Source organism: Eretmochelys imbricata, chromosome 6 (assembly GCF_965152235.1).
Source record: "Eretmochelys imbricata isolate rEreImb1 chromosome 6, rEreImb1.hap1, whole genome shotgun sequence".
NCBI classification, from domain to species: Eukaryota; Metazoa; Chordata; order Testudines; family Cheloniidae; genus Eretmochelys; species Eretmochelys imbricata.
Window position 1 is genome coordinate 47,608,360 of NC_135577.1, and position 13,601 is coordinate 47,621,960.

At 39.3% G+C, this 13,601-nt stretch overlaps 1 protein-coding gene across 1 annotated transcript in view; it reads right to left on the reverse strand.

Annotated features, from left to right (window-relative positions):
* The window catches only part of SLC6A5 (solute carrier family 6 member 5), a 44,491-nt gene extending 37,658 nt beyond the window's left edge, over positions 1-6,833 (reverse strand). The window contains exons 1-4 of the mRNA XM_077820142.1: positions 6,710-6,833; positions 6,076-6,249; positions 1,087-1,228; positions 521-653 (exon numbers count right to left, since the gene is read on the reverse strand). Of these exons, the coding sequence (XP_077676268.1) occupies positions 521-653; positions 1,087-1,228; positions 6,076-6,249; positions 6,710-6,818 (558 nt within the window). The 5' untranslated portion in view covers positions 6,819-6,833. The remainder of the gene's footprint in view (positions 1-520; positions 654-1,086; positions 1,229-6,075; positions 6,250-6,709) is intronic.
* Between the last annotated feature and the right edge of the window lie 6,768 nt (positions 6,834-13,601).

The following is a 13,601-nucleotide window of genomic DNA, read 5'->3' on the forward strand; positions in this document are numbered from 1 at the left end:
TTTTTAAATTTTCTTAAAGTGAAAGAAGATTTTGAAATGATAAATCATTTGAATCAAAAATCAAAATGTTTTTAATATCAAAATGAAATATTTCATTTTTTTCATAATTGTTTACCAGAACGATTAAGTGAAATCAACACAAATTTTCAAAATGTTTCAATGTCACCAAATCTGCATTTTTGCACAAAAATGGTTTTTGTCAAAACATTTTGCCCAGCTCCAACCTTGAGTGTACAAGGAAAATAGGCCTGGATTCAAAATGAGATCACTTTACAAACTTCCCATAACATGGGATCATCTCCTCTCAAAATGTTCCATAGAGTAACACCAGCATCTCTTCCTGCCGTTTTCCACTGGCCCTGGAGATGGTACTTAGAAAGTTCAACTTCCAGTAAGGTCCCATAAAACTTTTGCTTTTAGCAACTTCCAACTGATTCACTGTCTTAAACTATAAGTGCTATGGATTTAAAGCAACATAGTGTACTGTTACTGGTTTACTCTGGTAAAGAAATATTCTCACTTTTCCTGATGTCTTGATTCCTTTAGCCAGGGATGCGTACACAATCGCCCAAGCCAGAAAGAGAGCAAGTGCCAAGGGCCACCTGATTTCACCAGGATATTCAATCCCGCCAGAAATCTTCAATACAAAGTACCTGAGAGTCAAAAAGTTAGTGACAATGATTGCAAGCTACATTCTCCCAGTATAAAAGGATCTACATTAGACACTGCTTATAGTGCTGAGAAGTTTCTCTGATCTACCCCAAAGGCTTCAGTGAATTTCATCTTGCATTATTATACCTTTTATTAATAATTATTGTTGTTTTTTATTTATGTGCAGTGGCAGTGCCTGAGAGAGACAGTCATGGACCTGGACTGCATTGTGTAAGGTGCTGTACAAACAAAACAAAAAGGTTCTCCTTTTTCTCTTGAAACTTAGCTTTTTTACCCTTCATGGCTGGAGGTCAGTTCTCACATGCTGTAGTTCCAGTCTTCTGGAACCAGTTATAAATGACCCACCCAATTTAACCCCAAGACTTTATTAGCAGAAAAATAACCTGACATTTTCTAATCAAATAGGGGTCTTACTTGAAGTACTCTTCACTTCCACTGACAAAAGTCTTGTTTCCTTGGCTGGTGAAGTTAACCATTGTCAAGTTTGGATAGGCACTCATACAGAAAGTAGAGTTCTTAATCTGTATTTTTGGGTGATCACCAATGATGCACGAATCTGTTAAGAAAAGGTACCAATAAAGGAAGGAAAGTACTGGACTAAACATTTTCAAGACTGATGGGGACAACTCTGAACATACACTGTATCATGTAGATCTATTTAATGGTGACATGTTACATTTCTATAGCCCCTTGAAACAAGGATCTCAAATCATTTTATAAATATAATTTTTATTAAGACTCAATACCCATCTGAGATAGTTGGCATTGTTATCCTTTTTTTCCACCAATGGGTAATCTAAGGCACAGAGAGGATTAGGGACTTAGTCAATGGGAGATATGGGTATGTGGGTGAGCAAATAATGCAGAATTGACCCCCAGTTCACTCATTCAAGGACAATGTTAATCTGTGGTAATACTGAGAACAGAACCCAGGAGTCCCATCCACTAAGCAGATGTAAATACAGAGAGAGATCCAACAAAAATTATACCTATGAAAAACAATTGTACTCCAAAACACACCACTGTAAATATTAATTAAGATAATATGGTTGAATCTTAGCCACATATGGGTCCAAACCAAAACCTTAGATCTATTCTGGGTGACTTTAGATTCCGATATAAGCGTCACATCAATGCTTATCCTTACAACATACAAATAAATTCTAGATATGAAAACCCCCAGACTTTAAGGATCTTCAAATTGGATCTGGATCCATATGTGATCTGGAGCTACTTTTGTTTGAACTGAAACCCCCTGTGATTACAGCTATGACTGTCTTTGCCAACGTTCCCAAAGATCATCAACAAAATTAAAACAAACAAGTTTGTTAATTCAAGAGTATTTCATTTGAGTAGGAAATATAAATTTTACAAGCTGAATTGCCAGCAGACAGCTGACATAGTCTCTCTTTCTCTCTCAATATTTATCCATATTATCTTCTGAAGCTCAACAACTCCCTAACTCAGAACTTACATAATTCTAAACCACTATGTTCAGTTACACTACACAGAATGAGTCTGATTCTGTAACTCCTCCCTGAAGATATAATTATTAAAATTGCCAGTAATTATTTGAGACCATAAAAAAGAAACGTGAAATACAAAAATATTTTATAGCTGTTTAAGTATTGTCAGCAGGGCGTCACTTCCCATTTGTATTGCATGACACAGCCAAGCTCAAGAAGAAAAGGAAATAATAGTAAGAGGAAAACCCAGACTTCTCTGAAATGGATATTGTCACACTGCAAAGCAACCAGTAAAGAAGGATGTGTTGAGCTGTCATTTTCCTTCCCCCAGACTCTAATGATATTGCCACTTCCATGGTTCACCTGAGCTCTACCTGCAGGAGGATATGGAGACCAGCAAAAGTGATCGTAGGTGTCACCTTCTGAAACCTACTATGAGCTTGGTACAGTTAGATGTATAACTTGATATTTTCTGTTTGTAGCACAGATTTCAAAGCTACTTACTGTTGTGATCATAGAGCTATGGCTCTCTAAAGCTTATTCTAATTGGAAATGGGGAGAGACAATTCTAATACTTCTGTATAATATATTCCCTGTGAGCGTGCATGCCTGCACGCACAGGTGAGAGCAAGGGGTATATGTACAGGTGCACACGGTTTTAGATTGGATTGGAAGGTTTTCCTTAAATCGAATTATTATTATAGTGTCTATCTGTGCATGCAAAGTACACAAATATACAAGACACAATAACTAAAATTGCTATTTAAAGAAAATCTTCCAATCCAATCTAAAACCATGTGTGCCTTTACACATACACCTTGCCGACACACACAGAATATATTATACAGATGTATGAGAATCATCTCTCCCCATTTCCCATGAGAATAAGCCTTAGAGAGTCATAGCACAATGAGCACAACAGTAAGTAGCTTTGAAATCCATGCAACAAACAGAAAATATTAAGCTACACATCTAACTGCAACCAGCTCCCTAGTAGGTTTTATAGGATGACACCTAAGGTCACTTTTGCTGCACTGCAGCAACTCTGCACAGCATTAATGTTTAGCTTAGTTCTGGAAAGCTTTTGGTTTCCTTGCACTATCCTCTTAAAATCAGCAGAGGGCACAATTGTACTTTCACGTATAAGCCCCCTGCAGTCATGTACACATAAGTCTTCTCGTGCAGTGCTATTGATCAAAACCAAACATATAACAGAAATAATGGTTACGTTACCTTGGAAGATGTTAACAAGAAATTACATTTACATGGACAAACATTAATAATTAAAATCATACTTTTTTGAAATCAGGAAAGACAAGAGCAATTTAATTGAGTCCAGTGATAACTGTGCTTGTTTTTCTGTAGAAGAAAGCTGAAACCAATCTCTGGCCTTTCAAGACTTGACACTATTTTTTAAAGATAGACAAAACCTTACAGTTGCTGAGCAAGTTGAAGGATAAATGTGCCAGAGAAATTGATCACATTAAGCCAACAGGAAAACCTGCAGTTGGCACACCCTAACTTTACAAATAGAAATAAATTATCCTTAAAATGAGATCTGATCATCCCTGTGCTATATCTTTATGAGATAATGCCCTCATATTTAACAACCCATTTAAGACCAAGCTTAACTTTAAGCACCTGAGGAGTCACACAGTCTTCCATGGGCAATTCATACTTAAGGATAAGCACATTGCTCGAGTGCTTTGCTGAATGGGAGCCATAGCACTGCATTCAGATTGTACTTTCTCAGGCTTCTTTGACATCGAGGAAATTAAATATTTTTAAGGGAGTTTAATGCTTTACATTTTCATCTTTAAAAGAGGCCAATGTTTACAAATTTTCAAGCAAATATATGAAAATCATTCATTGGCTTTACAGAATTAGCACACAGTTCAGCAGCTATCTTTGCTAGGTGCAAGAGAAGACAAGGGGGGCTGCTTATCTGGAGAACCCAGGCAGAGGTGAAAAACAGACTTCAGAACATTAGAAGTATGAATCAGATTGTACTATGGATCAAATGCAACCCTAGCATAAGCACTCAACTCCATCGAAACAACTGAGATTGCATCAGGACTGAAATTGTCCCTGTGGTTCCATTGTGAAATTGGTCCCTAAATGCCCTTTTCTATTGACATCAACAGTATAGAACCAAATCCTAGGAGTTCAGACCTCCAGTGCATGATCGGTAATTATTAAAATTTCCCTAACTCATTATTCTAGTTATTATAAAGTATGTGTATTACCCTAGTGCCTAGGAGCCCTATATCCATACAACATGGGGGTTTAAACCTCAGAAGCAATATCCTTGTTTCTTATTATGTTGTCATTGTGTCCTGTAAAGCTGAGCAAATAAATCATAAGCTGTAATGTATTCCATTAATTTTTCTCCCTATCCAGTTTGTGCATCATTAACTAACAGGTCACGGATTTCTTGAATTTATTAGTTATTTGAAATTAGGTATTGAATAATGTCTGTAAATAATTCTGAATCTGTGTGCATAGTGTATTGTGAGTTTTTAAGATTTGCAATGCAAGCAAGTTAGATTGGATACACAAGCCACTTAGTAGGTTCCCTTTCCCTGACCAAATGAAACTCTTGGAATCAGGTACTCAGGCTAAACAGTCCAGTTACAAATTGGAAACTGGCCTTTCCTTAAACGGCCACTTAAAATCCACTATTGAGTAATGAGCAAGTGACCATTCTTGCTAGCATTCTCCTTTGCTAGAATATTTTCAGGACTCAGACACAATAGAGATGCAAACATAGTTAAAGTAAGTTTGTTTAAAAATATGAATCAATGTAAATACTTCAATTAATATTGAATGTATCAATTTTATAAAAGCCCAGATCTGAAGCCTATTGAAGTCAATGGGAGCCTTTCCATTTACTTATATGAAATTTGGGCAGGGCCCTAAATTCGCTACAGCAGAGTTTTGGTAGATGGTACAGTGGTCAGTGTCATAAAATGAAGCATGTGACTCTAGCCTGCTTTGCTCTAACAGATCAGTAAGGAAACTTGTGCAATGATCATACATTTGGGGAAAGATTTATTCCTGGTGAGTTAGAAATTAAAGCCGTGGGATTACTTTGTGGGTGAACCTGGCTCAACTGAGCCTGTCAGTACTGAATCAACCACTACATGTGTCTTCTACCCCCCACCCTCCCAAAAAATGTTTTAAAAATTATTTGTTGTGTTAAAGAGATTTTATAAACAGCACTTAATAAATAATACCTAATCATAAATGATTCATTGAAATGCTTCACGGCACAAGCAGGTGACTGCCATAGCACTTCCAGTCTGAATGCACTAAAATTCATCTGATATTGGAAGCACAGATGGAAGGAACCTAAAAGGAACTTGCAACTACCATATTACTGTTAAAAAGAGATGATAAAAAATGCCATTTATTTTTGTGGGAAGTGTAAAAATTTTTCCCCCTACTAATTTTCAGTTTTTAGATTTTGTTTCTGTTTTCTAAACCTGTTTTCAGTGAATTCTTTGACTTTTGGTAAAAATTGTAGGTTTTCATAAAAAGCCCAAAACTTTTACTGAAAACCAAAACTTTTCACTAATAATATTTTGGTTTCCAGCTTCCAATTTTTCATTGAAGAACTGGAAAAATTTGACAAAAATCCATTTTGGCCAAAAAGTCATTTTGGGCCTTTTTTATTATTGAATTTTTTCCAACATAAAACAAGCAAACAAAATTCAACCAACAGATCTGAGACAAGAGTGCATGATTATAAAGATTAAACCAACTGCATCAAATGATACTGCCAATGATATTCAGGATCTGACTTCAGTGGGAATGTTGTCGAAATAAGGACTGCAGTGTTAGTCCCTAATCAATTTCATAGGTACAAAATGTCCTCCGATCCAACTTGTAAGGAATGTTCTTTAACAATTTTTTTTAAAAGCATGTCACAACTTACCTAATAAGAGTTTGTTTTTATCTTTGCAGCCTGGCGTGTTCCAAGGGTTGGTGCAGGAAGCCCAGGGTAATACAGGGACAAAGGATGCAAAAAGGTAGAAAAGTGTATAGCACATAATAATATTATAGTATATGGCTATTAGAACAGAGATGATCAGCATAGCAATGCCACAGCCTGAAAAAGAAAGGAGATGGAAGGCTAGTACAATCATATGTATTCATGATTACAAACATATACTATCAATGGACTGTAAAATATCCAAACCTGACCTATCATAAACAGAAAGACATTTTTCAGCTGTTGCACATACAAAAAACATTTCACAGGTGGCCCAGCAACAACACTCCAGTGTTGGCTATGCAAGTCACTTATTGAATACAGATCAGTCTATATTTTTTCAAAATCTGTTATATAAAATAATGATATAATTGTGAAATCTAACACAAAATATTACTTGGATTTCCTAAGAAAGAGGGCAAGGTCAAATGAAGACTGCAATGCATGGTTCAAGTGACAATGCCATACCAAATAAAGTCCTTTACAAATGTCTGTTAAAGCTTCAGGCAACTCAAAATTCTCGACAGAAGTTCCCTCAAAGATGAAGGGAGATGGGGAGAGGGAGGCTGAGGCTCACCTTGTAAGGCCGGGATAGCTTTCCAGACAGACACAGGTCCCTGACTAGCAAACTGCCCCAATGAAACTTCCAGGAAGAAAATGGGTATTCCAGCTAGAGCCAGCATCATCAAGTAGGGGATGAGAAATGCACCTTGGGGGAAAGAGAAGAAAGATCTGAACTGCAGCGAGAAAGTGCTCAAACTGTGTAATTCTCAGCATCAAACAGCATTCAAGTTAACAAAGATTCGTAGCATTTAGGAAGCCTTAAGAGAACCTACTCCAATCGAGTATTAGCCTATGAAAAAGAACACCGCGTACTTGTTTAGAGGGGACACTGTAGGGCGTTTTGTTTCAGTAAATGCATCTTAAACATACTGGTCACCGCCATGTGTTTGACTAACTCATTAAGAAGGGCTAGTACGGTGTCTTGAGAAAAGTCCTGTTCTGATCATTTGAATCGCTCCTTATTCATTCTCCAGGAGCATTACGAATTTATTTCTATACTTTGCCACATTCCAGGGTTTCTTATTTTGCCTAGAAATGAATACCAGGCTCGCTGCAGGTGGTGACGCTAATTAATTAAATCGGGGTTAATTCCCCTCATCATCAAACTGCAACTGTGTCTTGTTTCCTTGTCTGTGTTCGAAAGGAACCAGTCTCAGGTGAGCGTGAGGGCAAGAATCATTAGTGCAACCACCTGGAGTGATCAGTGTGGGGGATAAGGCAACTTTACACCCATTCTGCGGAGATCCTGGTGTATTATTAGAAAAAGGGATCTAAATCGAGGCTGAGATGAGCCCTGCTCATCTGTGCGCTCTTGTGTAACAGCTGAGCTGGTGGTGCTCGCCCAGAAGGGGTAACAATGAGAATGCCAGTCACTGTCCCTCTCCGATGTTGTCTGTCTTTTTTTCTTTTAATCTTTCTAATAACATAATTGTATTCAACAGGAAATTGGTTAACGCCAGCAAACCCTAGAAAGGCTTGGGAAGAGTCATTACATGCCGTACATACAAGGCTTCCCAACAGAACCTCTGTATGGAAGGCTTCACGAATTTGCGTGACCTCCACTATAGACAGTTACTAACTACTGCCTGAGCAGGTGAGCCAGATCTCAAGGCAATAAATGGGCTTCTTTGGAAAAGTCACGTATTCATCTTGGCTGCTACCTTGATGAGGATAAAAGTTTGTTTTAATATATACTGGTTGCATTCCTGGAGTTTATTTCCAGATCAGTGATTTAAACTATTAGGGATCCCTTTCAAAGAGTTTAGTCTCACGACTGCAGGAAAACTGCTCTTAAAGGGGAAGATTCATGATTGTGTGCAATTAGGTAATACACAGTTCGATATATGCAGAGAATATACACACAGGTACATACACGTTCCATGGCAAAATACTGTATCGGCTTGAGTGCAATAGGAAAAAGATGAAGCCCTAGATTCTGACTGTCATAAGATAAGCATATTTTCGTCCAGTAAGAAAATACCAGATTCAGTACGATCCTTGATTTCTCATATTTACAGTCAACTCCAATACGTGAGGAAAATGTGATTTTTTTTAAAAAAGGGGGGGCGAAATAAAACCCATAATTTTACATACACTTATTTCTGCCTCATTCTTTGGCAGAAATGTGAATGATTCACTTCTCACAAACTGAAGGATTTTTAGTCTTTCTGGTATTTTAAACAATTACACGCGTCCACGATATTTTACCTTATGACAGTGGTAAGTCTAAGAGTAGCTTGATTACCGCAACTGTTTTTCTTTTTTAAAAAACGCTCGCTAATTGTCTGTAAGATTTCGTTGGACGCAACAGAAAAAGCTATTTTAATCGAATTCGATGTTTTCAAGTCAAATTGCTTTTTCTACAATAAAACGGTTTAAGCAACACAGAACTGCACACTGCTTTTTCATCACATTTATTTTATGTGTGTGTTACTTTGCTGAACATCATTCAGATTTTTTAAAAATTACTATTTCTCGGGTAGCGAAATGGGTTTTAAAATAAATGCGCAGTTCAAACTAAAATGTTATTGAGGGTTGATTTTTATTCAGATTTGGCAGAGATTTCCCCTTATTTTATACTTACTTTGGGTTCCTATTTTACCTTCGCATTCCAAAGCCAAGTCTTTGGATTAGAACCGCTTCTGGGCGATTGAATTTAAATTCACATATTTATTTTATTTTTATTTGTACTTTGGCTGGAATGTTCTTAGTCAAGTGAAATCCGTTGCTCAAATTTTATCAACCTGTTTGTTCATTTCCTCGGTCTCTGGCCAGTATTAACTAGGAAAGCATCTCCTCTAAAAAATGCTAAGACCATTCTATTTTCTAAGGGCCATTGATAAAGTGAATTTTAGCTTTTAAAAAACGATGGTCTGGTCTAGCCCTAAATCTTTGATTGACACAGGATATTCGTTGCTATGTTTTGAAGAGCAGGTGCTGGGGGAGGTCTTTTCCCAGGCACTTTCCTCTCGCCCCCCTCCTCTTTCCCCCACCCCTCCCCGCCCCGACAAGTTATTTGCTGGCTCAGTATCGCTTGAAGAGCAGCAGGGTGTATAAAGATAGGAAAAGCCATACCTCCCCCATTCTTAAAGGCCAGGTACGGGAACCTCCAGACATTGCCCAGCCCCACTGCATAACCCACCATGGAGAGGATGAAGTCCATCTTGGTAGACCAGTTCCCTCGGGCTTTATTTTCATCCCCTTTATCGTCATCCTGAAGGGTGAAGAGGAAAAACACATTGTCAACATGGCTGTTTTCAGATCAAACAAAAATATCAGGTTTGCAATTAGCTGGCCCCGCAAGAAGACATTATTACAGACCAGCTGCTGTGGGAAGGTGTGAGAGAGAAAACATCCAATACAAAGAGATATTACTATATATAACAAGCAGCCTCCTCGTCTTCACCCTCCCACCCCCATGCAATCTACACCAATAATTCTGTGCTCTCTCGGTTTCATTGCATACAATCACCTAGCTCTGGATCTGGTTCCTGTTGAGGATTTTTGTCATTGATTTCAGTGGAAGCAACAGAGGACCTCAGTTTGGGCATTGTTTCAAATTGAGGAGGGATTGGTGATAGAGAGAACTATTCCGCCCAGTGCTTCTTAATCCTTCCATGTGAGTTCAATGAACAGCCGTGAATTTTCTCCTGGTGTATCTGATATTTAAATTCTAGGGCCCTGAATTTTCATTCCAGCCCCTGACCGATGGGCAGAGAACTGATTTCTGTTGCGATTCTTTCTGGAAAAAAAAAATCTAACCCAGGTTAGATATATTTGGCTTGTAGCTGAGAGGCTTTGCTCTTCTGCGGATCGTGCTGCTCTGAGGAGAACGATCCCGCAGGGAGGCAGAGCTGATTGGTCCTCAGGAGTCAGATCCTGCTCGCCAGTGGAGTCAGTAGAACTCCACCACCACCACGGTTTGGTAGCATGGAAACATCCTTTAGTCTAGTATAAAGCTAGGCCTTCTCGCTCTCCCGCTTTATCCCACCCCAGCAAAAGATCTTTGTTGAATGACCTCATTTTTAAATATGAATGTCCCCAGTCCATGTGGAAGAGAAAGCGCAGCGCCATTCCTATCGCATTGGTAATACCAAGGAGCTCTGAACCCCGGAGTAAGGCTGTCTCCCAGACTATAATCCATTGGGAGAGGCCCCTGCTCGGGGAGAGTGTCAGGTGCGCGTTAGCCACATTTTCACATCGTTCAGCAATGCCTGGGAGCCTCTCACTGATCCTAAATAACGATTGAGTTGTCTGAGAGGGAGTGATTGATCACCAATCCCAGCCCGGTGGTTGGTCAGGGACAGGTTTGGTAGGGTTTGCGGAATGGCTGGCTGATTTTGTTCTTGTTTTTGGTTACAGCTTCCAATGCGTTACAACAGGCAATAACATTCGCAGAGGTGATAGCGCAATGCAAAGCCTTTATAAACGGGGCCAGTGAATGGCAGGGCAATCTGTGGGCATTTGATGCCAGAAAGGGGGAGTGCGCCTGAAAAAAACTAGGTAAACAAACTTTTCTTCCTAGCGTGAAGGAGACCAAGTGCAACCGAATTCAACCACAAGTGTTCTGAGCTTCGTTATTTCGTTCCAGGCAAATTCTGATCATTTTTATCGCCCATTTTAAGAGAACCACCCCATTGCAGCTGAGCTTTAGGGGCAAGCACCGCTCAATACCCGCCTTTGAATTAGCTTGGAACTATCGATCATCCATGTTCATATTGCTAATAAATTATTATTAATCAGCAGTAAAGAGACTCCCGTCGCATAATTTCAGTCACACCATTTTCTTTCTATAAAGGGGCCCTTTTGAGAGGGAGAGATTATCAGTAGTTACTCCCTTGGACTGTGCCCAAATCAGCCTTTTTTGTGTTAGGCATTTAGAGCTTGGAATCCAAATACATATGTACTTCAACGAGCTTTGCTCAATGGTGTCAACACACATGTGATCCACGCGGGTCACTTAGAGACGGGGAAAGCGACAGAGAAATAACTTACCCCGTTAACACTGCCAGGCAGAACAGAAGTGTTCCCATCTGTGCCCAGAACCACGGTGCTCTGGCTCATGGTCACCCAACCGCTGTTGGCATTGTTTTGCTCCAGTGTGCTCTTACCAAGACTTTGATTAGCTTCGCCGTCTGTGCTTTGCAAAGGGGGGATTTTGCAGTGAAGAATATTGGCTTGCCCTTGGTTTCCTGCACTGGGGATGTTCTTTAGCGGAAAGGTTTCTACAGAATCCTTTCGGGTGGTGGAGTTGGCTTGGACTGGGGTGCTGCTGAGCTTGCAGATGCCAATTTTGGTCCTCTCAAAATCGTTCTGTTTGGCTTCTTCAGATAGAGAGATTTTGTTGTCGCTGGAGAGAGATCTGGAGACCTGGGCCAACTGGCATGGGGCTTTTGAAGGTAGGTTCTGCTGCTCATTTTCGGGGCTGGTCCGTATAACTCCCGCACTTTCAATTTGTCCAAGGGCAACTGTTTCAGGGCTGTTGACGGCCTGCTTGTTCATATCCTTTTGACTGGTGTAATCCTAAAATGACAATATAACATACTTTACACCCCCCCAAAAAAAGCGTTGAAATTTTGTTTTTTTGATTTTTCACAAATAAGCACTGTGCATAAAACTGCGATGCAATTTTGCTGGTAACAGTGATTAGGAACGTTTTGCAGTATTTTCAGTCTACACGGCTCTCCTCGGTCGCCTTATCACATTAAACGCTAATATTCTGAGAAGATAACCGGGAGACAAAAATAATAGAGACTGCAAACCTATAATTCTACACAATGTTTCCACAGCTCTGCGCCTCCAAACCTTGTTGGATTTCACATCACGACTGTAGAATGCTCCCTTCCCCTATCACCGTTGCAGAAAGATTCTTTAATTTTACGCCCCATTTCCTTTCTGTCATTCAACAATGCACACTGGCTTTTTTATAGGCAATAAACAAGCTGCCCTGTAGGCAGCTAGAGATGCTGGAACCAAACGGAATAGTATTGGTTAGCATTCCCGATATGCCCAGTGAAGTTACTACATTCATTCTAAATATTGAAAAAAAGACAACACGATGAAGGGATATTCTATACCATAACAAATGCTGGATTATTATTCTAAAATAAGCTTTCGAAATCATGCTCCTTTTAAAGATCTAAAATTTTCGAAAATAGCAGATAGCCTGATTGTTTGTAACTAGCAATATTCAACCAAACAAGCTGGTAAATCTCACCATTTGACAATTTCTTGTTAAAAATGTGTGCCCCTTTTTGTTTTATACTGTCATATTTCAAAAGGAAGAAAAGTGCCCGATGCAGTTTTCTTGGTATGTATTCTTATCTTTAACAATCTCCAAACCCACACAGTGTCAGCTAATGAAACATCTGCATAGAACTAAATAGCGATTTTACTGAGCTCTGAAGTACATACGTTTCTGAATACGTTCCCTTTCTTTTCTTATGTTGGCTATATTATAGGTTGTGCAGGTTTTTTCCATAGCGGAAAGTAGTCTTTCAGAACCCTGGACAGTTCCCATTTGAAACAAGCTCCTTCACCTACAACCTAGAATACTTTTGCATGACGGTTACTCTCTACATGAAGTAATATGTGAAATTAACAAATAGAAACTACATAGAGTATAGCCAAAGTAAATTCTAAAGAAAAACTGCCCCCCCCCCCACCGCCACACACACCTTCACCACATCTCAAAAACGGAAAAAGAAGCACTTACCATGTCTTAAATAGCAACAGATTGAACTGGTGGAGGTAAAAACAGCAGTACAGGCGATTGATAGACTGAATTTTGCTCAGCCAAGAGCAAAGCTTTCTATAGCTCCTTGGGAAAGATTGGGTTTGCGTCAGTGCAGAGCAAGGTGCCCTTCGTTTGACATTTTCTTGATAATAAGAGTTTGATAAATCATTACCCTTGGATTCAGATTTTAAAGGGACAAGAAGAAGCCAGAGCGCCGGCTAGCTGTCACTCAGGTAGGAGTGGGATTGCGTGTTCAGTGTGATTCATATGGGGCTGACTACTAAACCAAACCCAGCAAGAGCAGAACTTTCTTGCTGGTAATTAGGAGGAACATGTGAGAAACACGTCCTACTGCACCCAAAGCAGAAGAGCCAAGAGAAGAAGCCTTTCATCCCTCTCTCTCTCTCGTTCTTATTGTTTCTGATTCAGCATTCGATATTCCTTGTCCCTGGATCTCTGCATCTGACAATGATTCCAACAATAAAACATTGTTATTCATATAATATTTAGAGTGGCTTCTTCCTCCACCTCACTTTACACCATTAGACAATAACACGGTAACGTGTTTATTATTACTGCACCACAGAGGGGTGAAAGCCCTACCTAAACAAATCAAAGAGGAATGACCCCACAAAGTTAATCATCTTAGTAAAGAAATATTTCTTTCCAT